At 56.7% G+C, this 21,787-nt stretch overlaps 8 protein-coding genes across 8 annotated transcripts in view; 1 reads left to right on the top strand and 7 right to left on the bottom strand.

The window, feature by feature from the left end:
- The window catches only part of GUITHDRAFT_99482 (hypothetical protein), a gene marked incomplete at both ends in the record, with an annotated part of 5,372 nt that extends 3,811 nt beyond the window's left edge, over nucleotides 1–1,561 (bottom strand). The window contains 11 exons of the mRNA XM_005841755.1: nucleotides 45–122; nucleotides 193–248; nucleotides 297–381; nucleotides 497–610; nucleotides 736–807; nucleotides 881–933; nucleotides 1,049–1,076; nucleotides 1,133–1,181; nucleotides 1,233–1,273; nucleotides 1,325–1,401; nucleotides 1,546–1,561. Coding sequence (XP_005841812.1) covers nucleotides 45–122; nucleotides 193–248; nucleotides 297–381; nucleotides 497–610; nucleotides 736–807; nucleotides 881–933; nucleotides 1,049–1,076; nucleotides 1,133–1,181; nucleotides 1,233–1,273; nucleotides 1,325–1,401; nucleotides 1,546–1,561 — 669 coding nt within the window. The remainder of the gene's footprint in view (nucleotides 1–44; nucleotides 123–192; nucleotides 249–296; nucleotides 382–496; nucleotides 611–735; nucleotides 808–880; nucleotides 934–1,048; nucleotides 1,077–1,132; nucleotides 1,182–1,232; nucleotides 1,274–1,324; nucleotides 1,402–1,545) is intronic.
- A 1,941-nt stretch (nucleotides 1,562–3,502) lies between these two features.
- Nucleotides 3,503–4,208, bottom strand: GUITHDRAFT_149875 (hypothetical protein). Its single transcript, XM_005841754.1, has one exon. The coding sequence runs from the start codon at nucleotides 4,143–4,145 to the stop codon at nucleotides 3,969–3,971; it is 177 nt and encodes a 58-aa protein (XP_005841811.1). The 5' UTR covers nucleotides 4,146–4,208; the 3' UTR covers nucleotides 3,503–3,968.
- A 175-nt stretch (nucleotides 4,209–4,383) lies between these two features.
- Nucleotides 4,384–5,247, bottom strand: GUITHDRAFT_149874 (hypothetical protein). Its single transcript, XM_005841753.1, has 7 exons — nucleotides 5,224–5,247; nucleotides 5,095–5,163; nucleotides 4,998–5,055; nucleotides 4,881–4,940; nucleotides 4,753–4,831; nucleotides 4,654–4,698; nucleotides 4,384–4,593 (listed from the first exon to the last, which is right to left on the bottom strand). Exons 4-7 carry the CDS (start codon nucleotides 4,928–4,930, stop codon nucleotides 4,465–4,467), a joined length of 303 nt encoding a protein of 100 aa, XP_005841810.1. The 5' UTR covers nucleotides 4,931–4,940; nucleotides 4,998–5,055; nucleotides 5,095–5,163; nucleotides 5,224–5,247; the 3' UTR covers nucleotides 4,384–4,464.
- Nucleotides 5,248–5,738: 491 nt separating this feature from the next.
- On the bottom strand, nucleotides 5,739–6,197 carry GUITHDRAFT_99480 (hypothetical protein; the record flags this gene model as incomplete). The annotated part of the gene is made up of 1 exon (XM_005841752.1): nucleotides 5,739–6,197. The coding sequence occupies one exon, from the start codon at nucleotides 6,195–6,197 to the stop codon at nucleotides 5,739–5,741; it is 459 nt and encodes a 152-aa protein (XP_005841809.1).
- A 2,257-nt stretch (nucleotides 6,198–8,454) lies between these two features.
- Nucleotides 8,455–9,321, bottom strand: GUITHDRAFT_53290 (hypothetical protein; the record flags this gene model as incomplete). Its single annotated transcript, XM_005841751.1, has 2 exons — nucleotides 8,455–8,788; nucleotides 8,855–9,321. Coding segments are annotated over 2 exons (801 nt in total), but the record flags the coding sequence as incomplete, so codon positions are not given.
- A 1,982-nt stretch (nucleotides 9,322–11,303) lies between these two features.
- Nucleotides 11,304–12,861, top strand: GUITHDRAFT_149872 (hypothetical protein). The gene has a single exon (XM_005841750.1). It carries the CDS (start codon nucleotides 11,611–11,613, stop codon nucleotides 12,676–12,678), a length of 1,068 nt encoding a protein of 355 aa, XP_005841807.1. The 5' UTR covers nucleotides 11,304–11,610; the 3' UTR covers nucleotides 12,679–12,861.
- Nucleotides 12,862–12,889: 28 nt separating this feature from the next.
- GUITHDRAFT_62997 (hypothetical protein) lies at nucleotides 12,890–15,627 on the bottom strand (the record flags this gene model as incomplete). The annotated part of the gene is made up of 8 exons (XM_005841749.1): nucleotides 12,890–12,955; nucleotides 13,086–13,145; nucleotides 13,342–13,449; nucleotides 13,686–13,736; nucleotides 14,028–14,209; nucleotides 14,423–14,541; nucleotides 14,818–15,261; nucleotides 15,398–15,627. The coding sequence occupies 8 exons, from the start codon at nucleotides 15,625–15,627 to the stop codon at nucleotides 12,890–12,892; spliced, it is 1,260 nt and encodes a 419-aa protein (XP_005841806.1).
- Nucleotides 15,628–17,050: 1,423 nt separating this feature from the next.
- Nucleotides 17,051–21,787, bottom strand: part of RFC1 (replication factor C subunit 1) — a gene marked incomplete at its 3' end in the record, with an annotated part of 7,716 nt that continues 2,979 nt past the window's right edge. The window contains exons 11-32 of the mRNA XM_005841748.1: nucleotides 21,198–21,351; nucleotides 21,078–21,132; nucleotides 20,980–21,028; nucleotides 20,856–20,923; nucleotides 20,740–20,805; nucleotides 20,647–20,693; nucleotides 20,518–20,576; nucleotides 20,294–20,355; nucleotides 20,140–20,238; nucleotides 20,073–20,113; nucleotides 19,839–19,906; nucleotides 19,576–19,623; nucleotides 19,262–19,330; nucleotides 19,125–19,183; nucleotides 18,567–18,695; nucleotides 18,256–18,340; nucleotides 17,958–18,010; nucleotides 17,729–17,784; nucleotides 17,629–17,686; nucleotides 17,276–17,314; nucleotides 17,149–17,228; nucleotides 17,051–17,102 (exon numbers count right to left, since the gene is read on the bottom strand). Coding sequence (XP_005841805.1) covers nucleotides 17,051–17,102; nucleotides 17,149–17,228; nucleotides 17,276–17,314; nucleotides 17,629–17,686; nucleotides 17,729–17,784; nucleotides 17,958–18,010; nucleotides 18,256–18,340; nucleotides 18,567–18,695; nucleotides 19,125–19,183; nucleotides 19,262–19,330; nucleotides 19,576–19,623; nucleotides 19,839–19,906; nucleotides 20,073–20,113; nucleotides 20,140–20,238; nucleotides 20,294–20,355; nucleotides 20,518–20,576; nucleotides 20,647–20,693; nucleotides 20,740–20,805; nucleotides 20,856–20,923; nucleotides 20,980–21,028; nucleotides 21,078–21,132; nucleotides 21,198–21,351 — 1,496 coding nt within the window. The remainder of the gene's footprint in view (nucleotides 17,103–17,148; nucleotides 17,229–17,275; nucleotides 17,315–17,628; nucleotides 17,687–17,728; nucleotides 17,785–17,957; nucleotides 18,011–18,255; nucleotides 18,341–18,566; nucleotides 18,696–19,124; nucleotides 19,184–19,261; nucleotides 19,331–19,575; nucleotides 19,624–19,838; nucleotides 19,907–20,072; nucleotides 20,114–20,139; nucleotides 20,239–20,293; nucleotides 20,356–20,517; nucleotides 20,577–20,646; nucleotides 20,694–20,739; nucleotides 20,806–20,855; nucleotides 20,924–20,979; nucleotides 21,029–21,077; nucleotides 21,133–21,197; nucleotides 21,352–21,787) is intronic.

Raw genomic sequence — 21,787 nt, 5'->3', positions numbered from 1 at the left:
TCCCCCCATCCCCCTCCCATCCCCTCCTCCTCCTCCATCATCACCTGTTCGATCAAGGTTTCCCTTGCCTTGTGTGCGTCCCGGCGGACAGAGCTCGGGTCCAGCCCACAGGAGGAAATCGCCTGCCATGGTGTCACCCCCATTGACCTCGACCCTTCCCCGATTGTCAAGCAGTCAAGACAGCGGCAGCACCTCTGTCGCTAAATCGTCGTCTAAGTCCAGGTACGTGAAGGACCTCCCATCATCGTCTGTTCCGTCCATGAGCACGAGAGGAGGAGAGGAGGAGATCGTCCCACCCTGGTCGTACAGCACGACCTTCATGTCGATCAGGTCAACTATCCCAACAAACGAAGCGCACTTCCCCAGGGGCAGTTGCAAGATCTGCAAGGAATCGAAAGGTCAAAAGCGAGCCCAGCGCACATGAGGAGGAGAAGGGAAGCGTGCATGGGAGAACAGTGAAGGAAGCGGGGGGGTCGGGGGGGGAGGCGGAACGAACCAGAGGAACGCATTTCATACGGTCTATCAGCCCCTTCACTGTGATGTCAAGATCTGCTCCCTCCCGGTCCAGCTTGTTGACAAACACGAGACGGGGGACATGATATCTGTTCGCCTGCGTGCATCGACGTCAGCGGCCGCCCGCCGTTCTGCATGCCTGCATGCCTGTCGCCAGACTGTCTCGCTCTGACAAGCACAGTCCTGTCAGTTTTGTTGATCCCTCGCAGCACAGCGGATGACCTGAGCCTCCACGCCTGCTACGCCGTCGAAGACCGCTACAGCCCCGTCCAACACCCGCAAACTCCTCTCAACCTGAAAGCCTCTTGCGTGAGCAAAAACAAGGAGATGGGGGAGAAGGAAGGAGAGGGGAGGAGGGCGGGCATACCTCGATGGTGAAGTCGACATGTCCGGGGGTATCGATGAGGTTGATGTTGTAGTCTGTGCGGGGCAGTGAGGAGTAACCGGGTAGGAGGAACTACGATGGGGCCTGCCTTTCCACTTGAAGGTAATGGAAGCTGCCTGGATAGTGATCCCCCTCTCTCGCTCCTGAGACCTCTGGCGGTCAGATGCTCTAGCTGACGCTGCGCACGAGGACGGGGAAGGGGTACATGTAGGTGGGGAGGAGAGGGGTGGTCACCTGATCCATGAAGTCCATGATGGTGTCGCCCTCATGGACCTCCCCAAACCTGCGGATGGGTGAGGGGAGAGAAGCGACGGGTCAGGCAGCGCTGCTTCACTTTCTCGTGACGTCAGCGTAGAAGAGCATCCGCTCTGTAACCTAGGAGATTGTGTGTCATGCCCGCTGCAGTCGCTGAGCTCGAGTGCACACCGTTGTCTTCCCAGCGTCGATGTGCGCCATGATCCCCACGTTCCTGATCCTCGCAAGCTGCTTGTCCTCCGCTGCCACTGACACGCCCCAGTCACACAGAGAGGGACCCACTCGACACCACCTTTGGAGGAGAACGTTCTGCCCAGACGAGGCAGTCGAGACAGCAGGCTCGTTCTAGGTCCCAACAGACTTGCTAGCGGCCTTATCCTCGATAAGTCCACCCATAGCCTCGAGCATATGCTGACGGCAGGCTCAGATAGGACGGCGCACACTGTCACGCGCAAGCTCGAAGCGCATCATCTCCTTCACTCGTCTGTTCCTTCCCTCCCTCCCCCTCCCTCCCCACAGTTTCGTCCTCACCTTCTCGCTGCCATGCCTAAGGATCCAGTCGCGACCATCCCTCGTCCCCACTCTGACCCGACCGATCATCGGATTGAGAGGCTCTGCACTGAGTCACGCCCGGGCCACTGACTCCCGTGCCCGGCGGCGCGCACTGGTGACTGAGGCTGCCGTAGTGCGGCGTGCCCTCGGCGCGCGGCCCGGCCCGGCGCCGCCGACTCACGGTCGCCGAGTCGGGCGCGCGGCCGGGGGAGTCACCCCTGGTGACTGCGAGTCCGCCGGGGCAGTCACATGCCGGCGGCGGCGGGCGTCACTGACGGTCACGTTATTGGGCCACTGAGCCCGCCCCCCCCCCCCCGGCCCGGCGGGAGTGTGACTCCGGGTGACTGGCAGCCTGCCAGCGGTGCCCGCCCGGCCCCACTGAGCCGTGCCCGGGCCGGCCCCGTGCGGCGCCACGCCGCCGCGGGCCGCCGCGGGCGTTCTCGGAAGTTCCGGATGGCCCACTGCCCCATGCCGCCCGGGACTGACTCACCGTGACTCGGTGACCGTCGGCCCACTGTCCGAATCACTGTCACTGTCACTCGGACCGGCGTACTGGCATGCCATGATGCGCCCGGGTCTCACTGTCTGAACTGAGCCCCACCGTAACCAGGGCCTACCCGGCGACGCCCGGCCCGGTGCCACTGGGGCGCCGAAACTTGACCTGGCATGATCGGATTCAAGTCCGACCGTCACAGTGCCGCACTGTCGGAGTTTGCTTTTTCAAAAAATCAAATTGAAGCGGTGGCGGGAAAAATAAGTTCAGTAAATATTTCACTCAATCGTTTTTGTTATGATGAGGGCTCGAGGGGGTGCGTCCGCTCCGATGCGACCACAGACGTTTAGAAAACTTTTAGTTTTCGAAAATGTATTTTTTGAATAATGAATTTGTACCACGTTTTGGATCTTTCATAGAATCTCGATTTAAAAGTATTTTGAATCAACCCACACACGTTGCGGACCACAGACACCTATGTGATGATCCCACCCCACCATCCAGATGTCACTCCATGACCCCTACCACCTCCAAAGGCTTCTAATTACCCAGTTGTACCCCTTCAAGTCCAGCACCCTACCCTACTTATGTCGCAGAACTGAGCGGCTCCTTCACCCCACAAGATCAGCCCCGAATTGATCCCTATTCCTTTGAGCCTTTGGCGTCAGCCAGAGGGTTGCTACCTCCTAACCCATCAAGATCAAGTTTTCTATATATGCAGCAAAGGTTATTTTGAGACTCCTGGTACCCCTGCCTTGCGAATTACCATTGGTGCAAACCATCACCACCTTGCCACCCCACCCTTCGATGGTTTTACTTTACCACCCCGTGGGCAACACCCTTTTCTCATTGTACCCCTGTAGCCCTATCTTCACCCACCCTACATTCTGGGCAGCCCCCATTTTTCTTTACGTAGAGCATGATGACCCCTGGGAAAAACCATCACTACCCTTCTGACCAACGCAATGAAGTACCCCTACCCCCATATTTGGTCCTCAAAGAGCTCAGGTCATTCAATACTCTATAGAGGAACAAAATGAGTCTAAAACAACTATCAAATACTGTATGAGCCCATATCTTTCCCTCAATGTGTGAAATAAAATCTGAAATAGATTATACCCACCCCCAATTGTCATCCACCCACCATGTCCCATCGACTCTCCCACCTCTTGCCCCTCAATTCATGATCCCTACCCCACCCTCCTCCGTCTTTTCATTGTGACCACCCCGTGGGGTGCCCCACCCTCTACCCCCATTGAGGAGCAACTCCTTCCATTCATATCGCTCTCCATCACTTCTCGCTTCCCGTGCTTGCAGCGAAGGGCAGCGTCCTGACTTGTAAGCTCCGTCCTTGCGCAGCAGCTCACAAGGAGACGAGAGAGGAAGGTTGTGTGACTCTGCAACCTCCCTCCGTCATCCTTGCCTGTTCTACACGCCGTGCAGGGCAGTTGGCTGTTGACGTAACTCAAACAAGTCGCTTCAGAGTTTGTTGTCGTGGCTACGGGCTTTGTCTCTTGAGGGGAATCCATTGTGACAATTTTTCCTTGAGGCGTGCAAAGCAGGTAGGGACATCGTTGGGAGCAGTGGTAATTACCATCAGCATTACAAGGGTCATTTGAATTCCTAGCTGGCAAAATAATGTCTTTTGTTGGATGGGCTCTGAAAATGACTCTGTATGCTGGAGCTGGTGCAGCAGGACTCTTGATCCTACAAGCAGCATCAATTGGAGCTGATTTGCAAGTCGGCGCAATGTCGCAGGTAGCAAGAACGTTAAAGCGCATCGCAGAGAGACAGAGTGTTGAACAATGATCTGCCAAGTGGTTGTTTCAAAGCTTTGTAACTCCATGAGACGAAATTGTTGCATATCCGTGAGCCGAAATCTTGCAATTCGCATGCTACCCACACATTAACAAGACACTTTAGTGCTTCTAGATCTTCCCTTGACATGTTGACGATAATAATCAAATAAAAATTCTTGCATTTTGATACGAACTGTAATGCACTTGTAAAAAGAGTGATGAAAATATGAGATTTCTCTCCACAGCACAGATTTCATGGTCTCATTGAACTCGTCCTTGTCAGAGGATCTCTCGGAGAGAGAAGCCAGAGAGACAAAGGCAACGAAATTCCAATGCATGCGAGAAAAACGATTGAAACAATTTTCAAGCAAGCTGCATCCCAAGATAACTTGTAAAATGTGTTCATATATCTTAACGTTTTCGTCTGCTGCTAACGCGAATGTACCACAAATAAAATTCTGAAACTTTCAATCCACGATAGCGAAGGCCTCTCTCTCCAGCAACACCTCTATCGGCCGTGCATACCTGCTAGACATCGGAGGCCTCAACAACAATTGAACTTTGCTTCCAGGTGGCCCCAAAAGCTTCGATGCAATCTGTATCAAAACTCGTTTGAGCAGCAAGGAGGGAAAAGAACGGACAAGACAGTGCGGCACCTGCTCAATGGAGCTGTTAACGACTGGTTGACCATTGATGGCAACCTGTCAATGAGTTTAGGAGGGGAAAACTGATTATTCAAGGAAAACAAGAGATACCAGAGTCATTCCTCTCATATCGATCCCAGACTTCATCGCAGGTCCATTCATCTTCATGTCCGCGATCCTCAAACCTTGGCTGAAAGTGTTTCAGAAGGGAGAAACATCCCAGCCATAATCTTTCTTACTTGACGGAATCCGTCTCGAAGATCAATCCGACGCCACCAACACGATTCATTGTTTGGAACCTGGCGAAGCGAAGAAGGTAAACCTCATTCCTGATTCGGCTCTCTGCGCAGATATACCGATTGGGATCGGATTGGCTCTTTCCGAAAGAAGACGAATTCGGGAATAGTTCATCATCTGTTGATCCTCAGATGTGCGAAGAGAAATGACAATCACCTTTTGTCTCTTTCATCCCAGTATTCTTGTCTGGATTGCAACAGCACCATCCACTCTGTAACATGTTGTCTGCCAACACAAAACGTACTTCACCAAACCTCCAACGCAACAACATTCCATCGCTCACACCTCTCGAGCACTCCAGGTCCAGAGGAGCTAGCAAGAAGCTCTCAGGGGCGAAGCATGTACCAGAGCCAACAAGATCCTCCAAGCCTTCAGTCGCCTTGGTCAGTACATTGCCTCCCCAGGTCGGAGCGCCCCAGCTTCAATCAACAGACCCCACCCGCCTCAATGAGAACTTCAACACCACTACCCCCTGTTTCTGCTTTTAATACCCACCCTTACGAACACTCAATGACAACCCCACCCGTAGCAGTAAGAAACTCCGAAACAGTGCAGCCAACCTCTGCGCTGCAAGGAGCGTCATTACTGACTGGGTAACTCGTGAACACTGCCGTGTAGAGATCGTCGCCGAAGTGAAGTGACAAACAATGTGAGATGTTCCATCCCTTTATTAGTTTGAATATCCGATTCCTTCTCTGATAGACTGTTGACCACAAGTCACCGTCTAGTCAAACACTGGAGCGGTTTTCAAAGAAACCAAAAGATCAAAACGCGTTCTGACAACACAGCATCATCACAGCTTAGAAGTAAGTCTCGGTGGTGTTCTGGTGGATGGAGTGGCCGCCGCGGACGTTGTTGGCCGCGGTGTTGTTGTTGATGCTCTCGGTGGTTCCGGCGATAGAATGGTTGGTGATGTCAGCGCCACGGATGTTGTCCATGTTGGTGGTGTCCCACCACCTGGCGTTGATGGCAGAGCCGTTGGTGAACATGCCCTGGTTGCTTCCAGTCATGGAGTAGGAGACGGTGCTGTTGGAGTCGGACAACCAGGCCTTGGCTCCAGGGGCCTCACCGCTGGCGTTCCATCCTTGGGCGCCAGGAGAGTTGGTGTAGTCACCATTAGCGTCGGCGACAGAGACGTTCAAGTGAGCAGCTCCGAAGTTGAGGCCGGAGTCCTCGGTGCCAATGTTGAAGTAGACTCCGCAGGAGTTGGATCCAACGCAGGAGCTGAGGGCCTGGAAGTGATGGATGGTCTCGAACATCTGGGATGAAACGAATGTGAGTCTCGGCAAGGCGCTGCAACACATGGAGATGAAGGTAGGGAAAGTGAAGGTGGGGGAGGTGAAAGAAAGAGTCTTGGATTTGTGTGTCTTAGTTGCATGCGTGATGAATCTAGCGGGGGGGATGCAATTCAAGGAATCGAGTGTATGAAGACAGCGGCAACTTCTCTTTGGGTGTCCACCGAGTTTGCATCTCGATTTCTGGATTCCTGCACTCGGTACAAACCTCAAATCACAAAACTTTCAAAATCCTCCGAGGCTTCTACACCACTGCCACCCGGTGACCCAAGATAGCCTAGTAGATCACATCCTCAAACCTCCGCCGGGAACATTATTCAACCTTCCCTCAACCAGAGTTCTTCCTTCATGGTCCCCCTCCCGGCATAGGAGGTCTACCGGTCGCTCACTGTCACTGCGGCATGCCGTACCGTACCGTGGAACGATTCTTGACAGTGACGCCGGTGATTCCTCGGGCAACCACAAATAGATCACTGTCATTTGACTCCAACGCCTCGTACTGATTTTTCACTTAACGTCGGTGGCACCGTGGGTGGCGGCCCCGGCGCCGGACCGGTGTGACGCCGTTCAGAGCCAGAGTCGGCGGTCCGGCGACGGGCCCCCGCCGCGCGGCCCGACCCGGGCGGCCCGGGCGCCGGGCGCCGCGCCGGGCGCGGCCGCCTGCCGCGGCCGGGCGCCGGGAGTCCGGCATCCCTGCCACCGCTGCGCGGCGCCCGCGGCCATCTCACCAAGTGTGTCACAGGCTAAGCGGCGGATCCGATCGGACAGTGGGCCTGGCAAGCGGCAGGCTCCTCCGAGCCCGCCCGGTCACCGCGGTTGAACTTTCAAGGGCCTACCTACACTGCGGCACGTTGAACCGTACTGAGTCGGACCCGCCGACCGCCGCCGGGTACTACCGGCCGGCGGCGTGTACGGTCAGAGTGACACTTCAGGCTTTGCCAGATCGGACTCCCCGGCGCCGCCAACCGTCGGTCGCCCGGCGGGGGCCCGGGCGCCCGGTTCAACCGTTGCCAAGTTTGTCCGAACGGGTTACTCACTGACTCAGTGTGTGACGGTGGCACCCGGCGGGCCGGGCCGTCACCGTCACGCCGGTGGCACGCCGGTAATCAGGCTCCATGCATCTACTCCAACTCAGTTTCCCTGTCATGCATCGCAGATAGCTTATTGCAACTTGCCAATCCGTATCCCTGAGTGATGGTGGTTTTCACAGGCTTGTATTGTTGATGCTCTTCGCTCACCAAACGATTTTTCGCCGGTGAGATTCACGACTCCTCAAGGATCATCATCCGAGTCTCTACACAATTTCCCATGAGGATGTTCGGTGAACATCTGATGTCAGTGCGGCACACGCTGCCGCGGGCTCGCTGTTTGCGAGCCATGGTTACTAGCAGTACAGAGCCCCGCCGCGGGTGCGACGTGCCCCGAACTGGCAAGGGGAGCCTGAGGCTCATGGCGTGTAGGGAGGTCGTTCAAACTTGTTTCAAGTATAAAACTGTACTATGATTAGTAAGAAGGCTTCAATACAAATTAGTTAGTAGACTACCCCATGATCTCCGAGTGTAACTTCTGGGGTGCAGCCCGGCCCTACTTCTCTGCCAGTGTTTATACTCAACCATTCCACAATACAGTCTAACTTATCTTATTGGAAAACAAAATCAGAGTTATAAACCTGAAATTTGGACCCTATTTCAAATCCTCAAACACGCCACCCCCCAATCCACCTAGAAAGCAGAACAACCCCCTCACGGGAAAACATACAGCCCAAAGCAGAAAAGGCAAAATGTCAACGCTAGTGACTAGCGGCCTTCACTTCAAAATCAGTCACCGTGGCGGCCGCGATGATGCCACGGATACGGCGAGCTTGAAGGGAAATGACATCGGAGAACCCTGGCAACCCGGCCTCATCCTGCCGATTGCTGTCACGGTCCCCCAAACTTAACGACTCTGCCAGCGGCCCTCAGGGCAGCCCGGCCTAATCGTGACGTGACCGTCCGATCATGGCAGTGACTACTAGGTACGGTACTGAGACCGCAACTCAGCAGTGACTTGCCATAGATGATGATGACGGTGTCGGTCGCAGTGGCCCGGTATTGAAGTTGGCCGCCGCCGTGGTGGGGATTTGCGCAGTGCGGCCATTCTGAAAACCAAAGTTCTGCTTGACGTGCGTGAAAAACCCCAATGTGCAGCCTGCAATCTTCGCGGTTCTGATTCGCTTCCAGTCCTCCAGATCTAATAGAAGATCTTCCGCCCTTGGCCTCTCCTCCGCCGTCTCCGCCCATGACATGATCATCATCTCCTGCAGAATCTTTGGCATGATTCGCTCGCTCAGGACTGCAGGACGGAAGTTGAACTTGGCTGCCATGCTAGCGACTGAGAAGCCGTCGACGTTACTAAAGGGATGCTCTCCCGCGAAGATGTACCACATCACCAGTGAGAAAGAGTACACGTCCACCGCTGCCGTGTACCTGGGCTCACCGCGGAAGATTTCAGGAGCCATGTACCGGAATGTGCCTTTCACCCCTGTCAGCTCGTGGTGTGCATTGAGGCTGATCATGCTTGTGCCGAGTTCCTGCTCAGACCTGGACGTGAGACCATGCTCTGTAGCCGCGGCATCTGAACACTTGCGACTTAGCCCGAAGTCGCCGACCTTGAGGGTCTTGCCATTTGCGGTGAGCAGCATGTTTGCCGGCTTGATATCTCGATGGATCACTGGCGGCTGTTGAGAGTGCAGGAATGCTAGCGCACTCAGAATGTCTCCTACCCATGACATGGCCCTCTCCAACTTGGGTTGCCATCCTCGTCGGGACTTCTTCTTGACCTGGTAGTACTGCTCGAGGCTCCCTCCAACCATCAGCTCCATGACCAGCCATGGCAGACCGTTGTGCTCGTAGATGCCGTAAAACTCCACTATGTTCGGGTGCCTGAATGCATGGCTCATCATCCCGATCTCCTTCACCAGTGTCTTGCCCTCCTCGGAACCAAGGTCAAGCTCTGAGCACACAGTCTTCAAGGCTACAGGGCTCCCTTCGTGCTCTCCCCTCCTTACTTCTCCCAAGGCCCCTTGACCGAGAAGGTCCCCGACTCTCAGCGAGGACCTTCGGATGGCAAAGGTTTCGCACCTCTGGATCTCAGACGTGTGAAGGACGTTGTGCTGAGAGGCAAGCTCGAGGAAGACAGGGCAGTCCTCGTTGAGGGAGGAGGGTGAGCGGAAGATCAACAATTCGGGCCTTGATGACGCATGCTCTTGGGTAGTGCAGACTGTGAGGCCGTGCACGCTTCCTGCCACGGAGGATCCTGACGAGCTGCTCGTGCGGGGTATGGCTGTTTCTCGCTGCATTTGCTATGGTTTGTGCCAGTGAGAGAACACGGGCCCGGAGAGGCCAGGGAGCAAGGGAGCAAGGGAGCAAGGGAGCAAGGGAGCAAGGGAGCAAGGGAGCAAGGGAGTAAGGGAGCAAAGGAGCAAGGGAGCAAGGGAGCAAGGGAGCAAGGGAGCAAGGGAGCAAGAAAGAGGAAGCAGTATCTCTGATAGCAGCTGGAAGGGTTGGAAGGGCGCGGCAGGACTTCTCAGGGTCAACGGGTGTGCTGATTGACGGATGGGGCCAAGGAAGGGGCGGCGATCTGGAAAAACACTTAAAGGAAGTAAACTGGCCAGTCTGCCTCAGAACATTGACTAATGGATTCCGGGGTCACTGAAGGGTATAACTACCAGTCCATTAGAGTAAAAATGTCGAGTTTCAAGGCAGCGAACCAGCTCAGGAAATCGTGAAGTTGACAAAGGGATGAGTTTTTGCATCGTTTGGAATCTGACTTCGATTACTACACGTTGGTTACCGTTTTACCCCGGCAAGTTACCTCAGGGGCTCCACTGAGTCACTATCCGCTCGGATCCGGCGCGGACGCCCGGCACTGGCACTGCGGCGCCGGAAGGCCGCCGGCGGCCGGGCCCTCCCGGGCCTGGGGCAAGTTGCCCCTCGGCGCCGCGGACCGTACCGGGGCCCGGCCGGCCCGCCGCCGCCGGTTACTGAATCATCACCCGGTCTGAAGGCAGTCAAGTCACAGTCCGACCGTTGAACCGTCGTGCCACTGTGACTGGCAGGTCTGCCGGCCCGAGAGCCTTCAGTCACCGTCACCGCCAACTTGCACCGTCCCGGCGGCCCCACTGTCACTGAGCCTGGCACCTATTATATTAACTCAAACGGTTCCGTTTTTACTCACCCGTACGTACCGGGGGAATGGGGGTCAGGCAGAAACGAAGGGGTGGTGGTCAAGGCAGGGTGGGAAGACAGGGGTGGTGGGGTGGGGTGGTATCAAGGAGCCAACATGATTGATTGATGATGATGAGTAAACTTGTGCTGGAGTGCCGTGGGCCCGGGATCTTTTCCTCCAAGACAACATCACTTTGACATGTTCAAAAAGGGTATGAAAGTTTGTCATTATATTACAAATTTAAGAAAAATTATTTCGAATACTTAAATTGAAAGTATCAAATACGAGCAAATATGGGAAATTGTTGTCCGTAATCGGGCTCCACCCTCCTTGCGTCCCCGGGGGGTTTACCCAACTCACCCTGTCCGTCCCTGCAGTCCCCCAGGACCCCCAGGACCTCCAGGGGTAGAGGATATAGAGATTCTCTTAGTACTTCACTTATAAGATACTCTACCTTGAGGGCCAACGCACTCAATTTTTCTTACAATACCCAAGGAGCCGCCAATCACGAAACATGGGGAGGAGCATGCAACGGTGGGAGAAGCATGCAAGGTGCGCCGGGTGTCGTGGACAAGGATCATGGAGGAAGAAGATTGGGTTGTCTGCGGAGTAAGAGCTGAGCGCTTAAGATAACAGCAAGATCTCCCGTTGACTGAAGCTCCCCTGCCGATTCTTGTGCTCCTGTGCGCTGCTTTCAAGGAAGCATTGTTGTGAACGGCCACGTGGCGGTGAGCGGTGATTGTGATCTTGCATCTTCAGACATCAACGTCGCTGCAAAGATATCGAGGGGAAGACAACAGTCAACTGATCTGAGCATGGTTTCTACTCAAAAATTCTCAACTTATTTATTTGCTCTTGTTCTTGCTGGCGCCTTGCAAGGTGCGCTGGCCTTCCGAGCCTCCCATCAATTCGGCACAAGAAGCCTCTCCTCTAAGCATGTGACAATGGCTCGCCTGCGTCAGACTCCGAAACTTGGACGCGCGAATGGGTAGCTCCTGGATGCGCCGCTTGTTCTGCCGATTGACTCGTCACAGGTTTGCCGCTCTGAGAATGCAAGAGTCCAGAACAGAAACAAGCTTCCGGGCAACGAGTCCTCAAGGCGGAAAGGTTGCAATGCTCCTGTTGTTTGCCTCTCAGCACTCCCTGACTGCAGCTGCAGGACACGCCGGACATGCCAGGGGTTGCAGGGCTGGACGGAATATCGACCGCTCGCCTGGTGATTTTGGGTGTCGCCGCGCTGTACGGAACAAACTTCGGCTCCGTGAAGATCCTCGAGTCCAGTCTTGATCCATCAGCAGCAGCGTTTGTTCGCTTCGGGATAGCATCCCTCGCCATGCTTCCTTTATTGAAGAACCTCAGGGTTGAGACGATCAAGCCGGGGCTGGAGATTGGGATGTTTGCATTCTTGGGGTACTTTGCGCAGGGTATTGGACTGCAGACCTGCCATGCTTCTACCATGGCGTTCTTGTGCTCGCTGGCTGTTGTTGTCTGCCCTCTCCTCGATGTGCTGGAAGGCTCCAGGTTGGGGGCGAAAGCCTGGACTTCAGTGGGACTTGCCATAGCAGGCACTGCAGTTCTGGAGCTGGCAGGCGCGGACATGCCTGGGACGGGAGATCTCTGGGCCCTGATCCAGCCTCTTGCGTTCGGAGCAGGTTTCTGGCGGTGTGAGCGGGTCATGCGAGAGCTGCCGGACCAGGCGGCGCCGTTGACGGCGATGCAGATCTTGACGGTGGGGATGATGTCGATGATGTGGATGGTGTCAGACACGGTGATGCATCCAGGAAGCGCAGGCCATGTGATGCAGGAAATCCTCCATTCCTTCCATGACGGGCACCTGCTCCTCGCGCTCCTGTGGACGGGGATCGCAACCACGGCCATTACCGTTGGGCTAGAAACGTGGGCACTGGGCAAGCTAACCAGCGCGGAGACGACGGTGCTGTTCGCGACGGAGCCTCTCTGGGGGACAGCGTTTGCTCATGCTGTGCTGGGAGAGCAGGTGGGATCGAACGCATACCTTGGGGGCACGCTGATCCTGGCCGCATGCCTGTTCCGAGTGGTGGACGGGAACAAGTTGCAGCAGGCTGTGGAGAGCGTGAAGGAGGAGGCAGGACGGGTGGTATCGAGATCTTGGCAGAGCAGTAGGTGGGCCTCCATTCTGAGTGCGAATGCAGCATATGCTCTGACATGGCTGGACGACTCTTGGAACGTCTTGCTGAAACAGTTCCTAGATGAAGTCTGAACCTTGCCCCTTGCCGCTGCTCCTCCTTGTCTGCATCCCATGGGTCGAGTAACAAGGACTTGCTGTCGTGTATTGAGCTCGGGTGTTGTTTGTTGAATCCTCTCTGTCTTGTTCGCTCTCCTTCTTAATCGGTTTATTGGTTCTAATATTTGTTTTGGTTGTAATGAAAGCTTCAGACATTTTCGTCGTCGCCAGCCTCTCTCCCCTCCCCTCAGACCTTCTTGAAGGCGAGCGCGGCATTGTGCCCGCCGAAGCCCAAGTTCTCCGAGATGGCAACCTTGACGGCATGTCAGACAAGGAATGACCAAGAGGAGGCTGGAGTGGGGAGGGGAGGAGGGGGAGAGGAGGAAGAGGAGGAGATGGGAAAGGAGGGAGGCGGAAAAGGGAGGGGGGGACAAGGGTTACACCTTGAGATCGGGGACGGTGGCAGCCTTGTTGAAGGTGTAGTCCAAATCACACTCAGGGTCCTGTGGGAGGTCAGAGGGGATGCGAGGAGAGGAGGAGGAGAAGTGAAGACAAGAGGAAGAGTCAAAGAGAGGAGGAGAAGGTGAAAGAAGAACAAGTGTGCGGGTAATGGATGGGGGAAGCAAGAGACGATGGAGGAAACATGCACGGCGACGGACTGGAGGAGGGGAAGGAGGGAGGATAGAGGGAAGGCTCTACCGCAGTCTTGAAGTTGATGGTGGGAGGGATGACGCCTGTCTCAAGCGCCTTCACTGCTATCACCGCCTCGATGCCTCCTGCGGCTCCAAGCGTGTGTCCCGTCCCTCCCTGTTGCCCTCGTTAGCTCCGCGTTTTGGCGAGTGGGGAAGAGCGGGAAAGAGTGAGAGAGGAGCAGGAGCAGGAGCAGGAGCAGGAGCAGGAGCAGGAGCAGGAGCAGGAGCAGGAGCAGGAGCAGGAGCAGGAGCAGGAGCAGGAGCAGGAGCAGGAGCAGGAGCAGGAGCAGGAGCAGGAGCAGGAGCAGGAGCAGGAGCAGGAGCAGGAGCAGGAGCAGGAGCAGGGACAACCTTGGTGGAGGAAACCTTGAGCTTCTTGGCTCCTTCCTCGCCGAAAACAGCCTGTTCCAATCGTCATGCGAGCAAGGGAGAGCTGGAGAGTGAGGAGGGGGAGGATGTATGGAGAGAGAGAGTGAAGAACATTGATTGAAGTGCAAGTACAACAGCACGGGGCAAAGGGCAAGACGGATGCACAAATAGGAGATCAGAGCAGGGGGAAGAGATGTGTCTCCTCAGTTGGAGTTGGGAAGGAGAGATGGGTAGGGAGCGGAGAAGGAGGAGGATGTAAGGATGCTGGGATACGAACAAGGTCGAGGAGGAGGAGCAAGGAGGTCGAGGAGGAGGGGCAAGGACCTTGAGCGCTAGCGTCTCGAACTTGTCGTTGTAGGCAGTGGAGGTGCCGTGAGCGTTGACGTATCCAACCTCCTCCTTGTTGATTCCTCCGCTTCTCAGCGCTGCCTCGATGGCCCTGGCGAGCCCGGCGCCTCCTGGAGCAGGTGTGGTGATGTGGTACGCGTCGCAACTCGCTCCGTATCCTGCGGACCATGTCAACAACCTTCCTCCTCTCATTTCGTTTTGCTCCAATCCTCACCCTCTCCCCCTTCCCCCCAGCAAGCCAACCCTTGTCCGTTCCTTATCCTCGAATTCCTCCTCCTCCTCCTCCTCCTCCTCCTCCTCCTCCTCCTCCTCCTCCTCCTCCCACTGTTCTTCTCTTTCTCTTCCTTCCTCTTCCTCCTCCTCCTCCCGACCTGCGAGCTCCGCATAGATCTTCGCTCCTCGCTTCTCCGCGTGCTCGAGTGTCTCAAGCACCAGCACGCCTGCTCCCTCTCCCATCACAAACCCGCACCTGTCGGCATCGAATGGCCGGCTGAAAGCGAATCAGACAAGGCAGCAGCTGAGGAGAAGTAGCACAAGGAGGAGCAGGAGATGGAGAGGAGGAGGAACGAGTGAGAGTGGAGAATGAGGGGTTGAATGGAGGGAGAGATGTATAGCCAGAGAAAGACCCAGAGGAGGGAGAAGAGGAGGAAAGCAACGAGGAGGAGCAGGAGAACGAGGAGGAGCAGGAGAATGAGGAGGAGCAGGAGAACGAGGAGGAGCAGGAGAATGAGGAGGAGCAGGAGGAGGAGAAACGAAAGCTCTTCACCTTCCCTCAGCTGGCTTGTCGTTGAACTGGGTGCACATCGCCTTCATGGCGCAGAAACCGGCGAAAGACAAGGGGGTCACGGCCGCTTCGCTTCCTCCAGCCACCATCACGTCGGCGTCTCCCCGTCGCAGGGCGTTCAGCGCCTCCCCGATCGCGTGCGATCCCACGGCACATGCTGACGTCACACCGAAGTTGGGCCCCTGCGCTCCCAGCTCGATCCCGATGATGCCAGAGGCCGTGTTGCCAAGGAGGGCGGGGATGGTGAAGGGAGAGACCTTCTTGGGGCCTCCTGCTGACAGCTTCAGCGTCTGCTCCTCGAACGTCGCCATCCCTCCGAAGGCTGAGCCGACCATAACGCCCATGCGTGACTTGTCCACCTTGCCGAGGTCGAGTCCGGCGTCCCCCACCGCACGACGAGCGGCAGCGACGGCGAGGTGAGTGAACCTGCGAAGCTGTCAGATGCTCAGCTCACTCAGCTCCTCCTCGATTCACTGCTTTACGATCCCGTTCCTAATCGTGTTTCCTCCTCCTGCTCCTCCTCCCCCCCCCTCTCCTTTCCTCCTCGTCCCTCCATCCTCACCTATCGTTGGATTTCGCCGTCTTGGCGTTGGTGAAGAAATCGCCGGGGGTAAAGTCGCCGACCTGCGATGCGATCTGGCACGTGTAGTCCGACGGGTCGAAGTGAGAGACGCGCGCTATGCTCGTCTTGCCCTCCACCAAGTTGCTCCAGAACTCCCCAAGCTCCTGCCCGAGGCCCGACATGACCCCCAGCCCGGTCACCACCACCCGCTTCTTAGGGTCCGCCGACATGTCCAGGGCCAGCGCGCGACGGGAGCGAGCATGGCGGACACTCTGAGTCTGCAAAACTGGTGACGACAGGAAGAGGTCGGCAGGAGGGAAGAGATAGAGGGTGGAAGGATGAAGAAGGGAACAGGGTCAAGAAGAAGCGTAGGGGGAGAGGGGAGAGAAGGAGGAGGTTGGGATGGGAGAGTAGAGGGGAGAGGAGAGAGGGAGAGAGGGAGACGGGGAGAGTGGGAGACGGGGACAGGAGAGAGGAGAGAGGGAGAGAGGGAGAGAGGGAGAGAGGGAGAGAGGGAGAGAGGGAGAGAGGGAGAGAGGGAGAGAGGGAGAGAGGGAGACGGGGAGGCAAGTGAGACCTTGCTGCTCTGAAGGGCGAGAGGAGACATGTGGAAGCAGGACGACACTGAGACCAAGGAGAGCACGCAGAATCCGCGGGCTAAGGAGCGCAACATCCTGCTAGGAAGAGTCAATAATCAGAGGAGTGCAGATTTATGAGATTGTGTCGTGTCAAAGATGCCTATCCCTTTCCATACCCGCGCACGTCTCCTTTAGCTCTCAGATACTATCGAATCGTATGCCTGAATTCGAAGACCGCCATGGCCACTATCGCTCTCCCACTGGTCCTCCCTGCAGTGTTGACTTGCTCTGAAATCCTTCTATACACGTTCCTGCAATCTTCTGTCCCCTGCTCCCTCCCTCTCTCCCTCTCTCCCATCTTCGTCCTCGCCTTTCTTGCATCAGGCCTCCATTTTCTGGACCCCTTCCATCCTCCACCCTGCTCCTTCCTACTAATCTTTCCCTCCTTCTCTGTCTTGCTCATCATCTCACGCACAATCATCCTGACTGGCATCATCTTCCTCCTCCTCTCTTCTCCTCTCCCCCTCTTCCTCTTCCCAGTCCTGCCCTCCGTTCTGGGGGTTGTGCATTTCACATGTAAGGGGATCCGCCGAGGTGAGCTCGGCCTCTGTGATTCCCCCGCGCTGGCCTGGCGGCCGGAACAGTGGGCCCGGCCCGGCGGGGCCCGGCGGGGCCCGGGCCCGGTCCGATCCAATGCCCGGCCCGTAGTACCGTACGGTGCCAGGAGTCCCGATCCCGGACCGGGAGTCCGAGTCCCGGACTCAGTCGCAGCCGCCGCCGCGCCGGATTCCCGGGGGAGTCCAGTCAAGTTAATCACTGTACTACTCAGTACGCAAGACGGTCACGGCCCGAGTGTCGGAGCCTACGGTAGTACCGAGCCTCGGCGCCTGGGCGCGCACCGGCGGTGTGCCGGCGGGGTTTACTCGTGACCGGATGGGATAACAAACAGTTCAATCCATGGTCAACAATAACATCTGATCGCCTCTGACTAGTATACATCTCACATTCAATTGTATCGCTGAGCCTGATCGGCTGAGCTCCACTGCTTCTTCTTCCCAGACGTCAGTCATCAGCTTCAGCCCAGATCGCGAGTCTCCTCCGCGATCGCTTCTCGCAGCCTGGCAAGGCTGCAGCCTTGTCATCCACAAGAAGCAGGGCAGGAAGGTCGCTCACCTGTCCTCCTCCTCGTTGTCCTCCCCTGCCTCCTCGTCCTCCTCCGACTTGGACGATTCCAGCGAAGCTTCTTGCTTGCTCTGCATGCTCGTCAGCTCATTCCTCCTCCTCTTCTCCTCGCACACACCCGCAGGCTCGAAGAATCCTCCGCTGAAAGCCGCGAGTCCTGCTGGACAGAGAGAGGGAGAGAGAGAGAGAGAGAGAGAGAGAGAGAGAGAGAGAGAGAGAGAGAGAGGAGGGAGAAGGTCATGCTGATGGTGTGGGAGTTGCTGTGGGGGGGAAAGGAATGTGGAGAGGAGGAGAGGAGGCAAAGGATGACGGGGCCTGTGGGGAAAGGAAGACAGGAAGGAGGGGGAACCAGAAGGGAGAGGGGAGGAGAGCGGAAGAGGAGAGGAGATGATGAACGAGAAGAGCAGTACAAGGGAAAGCAGCGAACAGGATGAAAAATGAGCGGGGAGGGGAGACGGGATGAGGGAAAACCTTTGAGCGCTTTCTCTGTCCTCCAACCCTTACGATCTCCTTCCCAGGTTTGCCGTGCCTGTCCTCTTGTCATGCACATGCAAAACCCACGACAAGTCACCTCTCGTAGTAGATCTGCTCCACCGCGCTCTTCATTGGGGCGGAGAAGTTGAGGTACTGCCCAGCAGTTCAGTGCAGAGGAGGACGGGGAGGGTGGGATGAGGAGGGGGAGGGGGAGGGGAGGAGAGGAGAGGAGGAGAGGAGGGAGGGGAGGGGACCGGAGGGAGGAAGGAAGGGGGAGGAGAGGGGTGAGGGGAGAGGGGAGGGAGAACGGGAGGGGGATGCAGCACCCTGTTGTAGTTGGGAGGATGGTCGTCCATGCGCATGATGAACTCGAGGTCCTCTGACGGGAAGAAGACGGTGAGCAAGAAAGCCAACAGATTCGCGCTGAGGATGCGGAGGGTGAACAAGGAGCAGGCAAAAGGACAGGCGGAAATAAGGAGAGGAAGAGAGGGGAAAGCGTGTAGGGAGGAGGAGGAGGAGGAGGAGGAGGAGGAGGAGGAGAAGCACAGACAAGACTCAAGAGCAGGAGCACTGTTGTCAGCAGGAAAAGTACAGAAACGAGCGGCAGATGTCAGAGTCGCTCACCGAGTATCAGCCCGTGCGCGTCCATCGAGTCAACGACAAACGGAGCGACAATGCTGATGAGGGTTTGGTTGGTACCCGCCATCTCCTGTGAAGAGGTCAGGAGGGTGACAAGGGGGATGAAGGCGAGGAGAAAGCGGGAAAGGTGGGAGAGTGAGGAGGAGGAGGAGGAGTGGGAGGAGGAGGAGGAGTGGGAGGAGGAGGAGGAGTGGGAGGAGGAGGAGTGGGAGGAGGAGGAGGAGTGGGAGGAGGAGGAGGAGTGGGAGGAGGAGGAAGAGTGGGAGGAGGAGGAGGAGGAGTGGAAGGAGGCAAACCATGGGATGTCCTAGCCATGCCGCAAGCTCCGGGATCCGATGCCTTCTGACTGGGGCAAATGTCAGAAGGGAGGCATGCTGTCCGACCTCGTTGGGCGCCCAGACCTTCTGAGGGGAACAACATTTCATCTGCGAGGAAGCAGTGAGTCAGCAGTTGCCGAGCTGAGGGCCGTGAACGAGACGAGGGTTTTCAATGCAAGCGAGAGCGGTCTCCTGCATCTTACACGCGCTTCCTTGCAACACAGACATCGCTCGACACTCTAACAAATTCTCATCCTATCCCATCAGCACAAGCACTCCTCGTCCTCGTCCTCGTCCTCATCGCCCTCACCAGTCGCCTTCATAAGCCTGTGGGTCATCGCTTCCAGGTGCTGGTCCATCTCCGTTAGCTCCCAGCAGTTGAAACACGCGGAGCAGGAGGAGAAGAATGAACGAGGAGGGCAGAGAGAACGAGGATATGGAAGAGGGTGGCAAGAGGGGGGCAGCAGCAGCAGCATCAGCATCAGCATCAGCATCAGCAGAAGCAGCAGAAGCAGTTTGAGAACGAGGAGGAGGAACCTTTTTGTCCCGCTCGAACGCCCTTTGCCTCGCAAACTTGGTAGGAAACCGCATCCTTCCTACGGCCCAGGGAGTCAGCTCCGTCCCTCCCGCTCCCCCGCCTCGTCTCCTCCCTTCTCCGCGCATGCCGCCAGCACCTTCCAGCTTTCCTTCCAGGTAGTATCCAGGGAAGACGCACGTCTCCAGCCCGATAAACATCCACAGATCTTCCCAGGAAGGTCAGCGTGACATGCGGCTGCTGCTTGCTAGGTTACCGCGCTCCAAAGGGTGCCTCTGCAGGTACTCCAACATCTGCTTCCCTGCTCCCCCCTCCTCGTCAGACGCAGGTCGCAGAGCAAGCAGCAGTCTGAGTTGCCTCGGCGGATGCATTTTTTCGCCTCCTCCACGGCAAGTTGCTGCGATGAGCGGCGCGTCACCTCCTGGCGGCCCGGGAAGCTCAGCAGGGACTCACCTGCGCCGTTTCGTTTGGCCTGTTTGGCGATCGATAGCTCTCCATGTTCTGCCGCGAAGCTTACTTTCAGCATTTCTTCTCCTCCACACACACCCCTCCCCTTCCTTCTCCTCCTCCTCCTCCTCCTCCTCCTCCTCCTCCTCCTCCTCCTCCTCCTCCTCCTCCAGCTTTCCTCCTCCACGAACGCCGGAAGGAGGAAGGGTTCTTGGTAGAAGTTCTGCAGCTTCTGTTTGATCGGAATGTCCAGCTGCAAGCTTATCAACCTCCACATCCTCTCCCCCACATCCCCAACACCTTGAAGAACGAGTCCGCGAGCGTGAAGACCGTCAGACTGCCATCACGTCAGCCGTTGAGATCCCTCCCCTCTCCTGCTCTGCCCAGCCCTGCCCTGCCCTGCCCTGCCCCTCCCACCTCCTCTTCCCTTCCCTCCCCTCCCGTTCGCACCTCTTTCCCTTTCCTACCCATCTCCATCTCCCTTCCTTTCCCCGCTCCATTACCTCTCATGCGTCTTGCCCATTTCCATGTACTTCTTCCGGACCTGTGGGCTTGTCAGCTGGGGTCTACCATCCAGCTGGGGTCTACCATCTCCAGCGTCAGGACGTCGCTGCTGCTCCTGGCCAGCTGCAGGATGTTGATCATGGTTCTCAAGTCTCCATTGGCGATCTTGGAGGGTCAAAACATGTCAGTCGGGGGTGTGCGGGGGGATGGGGCGCGAGACCTCGGCGATGGTGAGGAGGGCTGAGTCTTCGACGTTCTTGAATTGCTCAAGGCGGCAGACCTCTTCACAACAACACATCAGCGGGAATGCCCTCAACATGACAATCTCAATGGATTCAGTCAGCTCAGCATCATCTCCATCATCTCAGCCACCGCAAGATCTCCACCATCTCTTGCTCTATCCCCTCCTCCACCACCAACACCAACAAGCGCTCGCCGCCCCACCTTTCAACCTTGGGAGCACCTCCCTCCCCTTGAGATGGTAGAAGCGAATCCTCAGCGCCCTGCTGGCCCAATAAGGACGAGCAAGGTTCGATCCTCCTCACTCGCCTTGACAGGAGCGGGCGGACGCACTTGGCATGCTCATCGTTGCAGATGCAGATGATGGGGAGCCTGTCACGCTGACCGTCCGTTAGGAAAATTTCTCTTCAAGGGAGCATGCAACACCTTCGACGTCGCCAGCTGTATCAGTTTCTGGACTCCTCCCTTTTCCCCCGACGTCATTCCGTCCACCTGCCGCCTTCCGTCACCCTCCTGCTCCCTGGCGACCTCGACGCTCCCACCTCGTCCATGATCAGGAGGAGAGGCTTTGATTTCTTCACCACCGCAGTCCCGCGAGGAGCGAAGAAATCTTGGCAGGCACGCGTGAGAGAGGAGGTCGGATCGATTGGACCCTCCATCACTTACTCGTAATCGGCTGATTCCCCATCATCCCGCCCAGCACCTGGTCGATCTCCTGCGAGCTCACCAGGTGAGGGATGAGGGCAGTACGCGGAGCTTCTCACGTCTGCGCTGCGATCATCGGAGGCGTTAATCTCGACGATCTCGAAGCCAAGGAAACTGCGAGCAAGGCGTCAGGGCTGACGAGAGTGCAGGCGACGGGGGCGAGGGGGAGTTGTGGTCACTTGGCCAGGACGTGGGCGATCGTCGTCTTTCCAAGACCCGGAGGGCCTGTCATGAGGATGATATTCTGCTGCTTCCCGTCTTGGTTCGAGCCCTTGCTCTCTGGGAGGAATCCCTTCAACCAGTTGGTGATCAACTTGACCTGGTTGGTGTGCCCTGCACTCTATCTCATCTCCCAGGCTCCCCGCTTCCTCCTCCTCCATCTCCTCCTCCTCCACCCTCTTCCTCCTCCTCCATCTCCTCCTCCTCGGAAAATACCTTAAAACCAGCTCGGACAAACAGGACCCGCTTTGCCCCCTCCCATCAGGTTCCACCACCTTGGTCATCCCCCACCTCCCTCCACTCCTTATCACGGAGAGGATCACTATACTGATGTTATTCTTGTTTGTAAAGTTAATCCGAGAAAGAAGAACAACCTCTACGACGACATCCGAATGTCCGCTCAGAAATCTTTTCACCACCACAACTTTTACAGTCTTGGGATTGTTCATCTTCTTCTCCTGGCACGATTGTCACTTTCAGCTGGACGGCGGAGTCGTGATGGTATTTTTCCTTATAGTAAATAGAAAAATCCTTGGTGGGGGTCCACTTT

This window comes from Guillardia theta, assembly GCF_000315625.1.
Source record: "Guillardia theta CCMP2712 unplaced genomic scaffold GUITHscaffold_2, whole genome shotgun sequence".
NCBI classification, from domain to species: domain Eukaryota; class Cryptophyceae; order Pyrenomonadales; family Geminigeraceae; genus Guillardia; species Guillardia theta.
The sequence above is the reverse complement of the archived record's forward strand: the minus strand, read 5'-3'. Positions and strand labels throughout refer to the sequence as shown.

Bases quoted from the DNA above. Each gene is read 5' to 3' on its own strand.
- GUITHDRAFT_149875 (XM_005841754.1), bottom strand. From the start codon at position 4,145: ATGTCAAGGGAAGATCTAGAAGCACTAAAGTGTCTTGTTAATGTGTGG.
- GUITHDRAFT_149874 (XM_005841753.1), bottom strand. From the start codon at position 4,930: ATGAATCGTGTTGGTGGCGTCGGATTGATCTTCGAGACGGATTCCGTC. The intron at 4,832-4,880 runs GTAAGAAAGATT...AAACACTTTCAG, and splicing joins TTCGAGACGGATTCCGTCAA to CCAAGGTTTGAGGATCGCGG. The intron at 4,699-4,752 runs GTATCTCTTGTT...ACTCATTGACAG, and splicing joins ATATGAGAGGAATGACTCTG to GTTGCCATCAATGGTCAACC.
- GUITHDRAFT_149872 (XM_005841750.1), top strand. From the start codon at position 11,611: ATGCCAGGGGTTGCAGGGCTGGACGGAATATCGACCGCTCGCCTGGTG.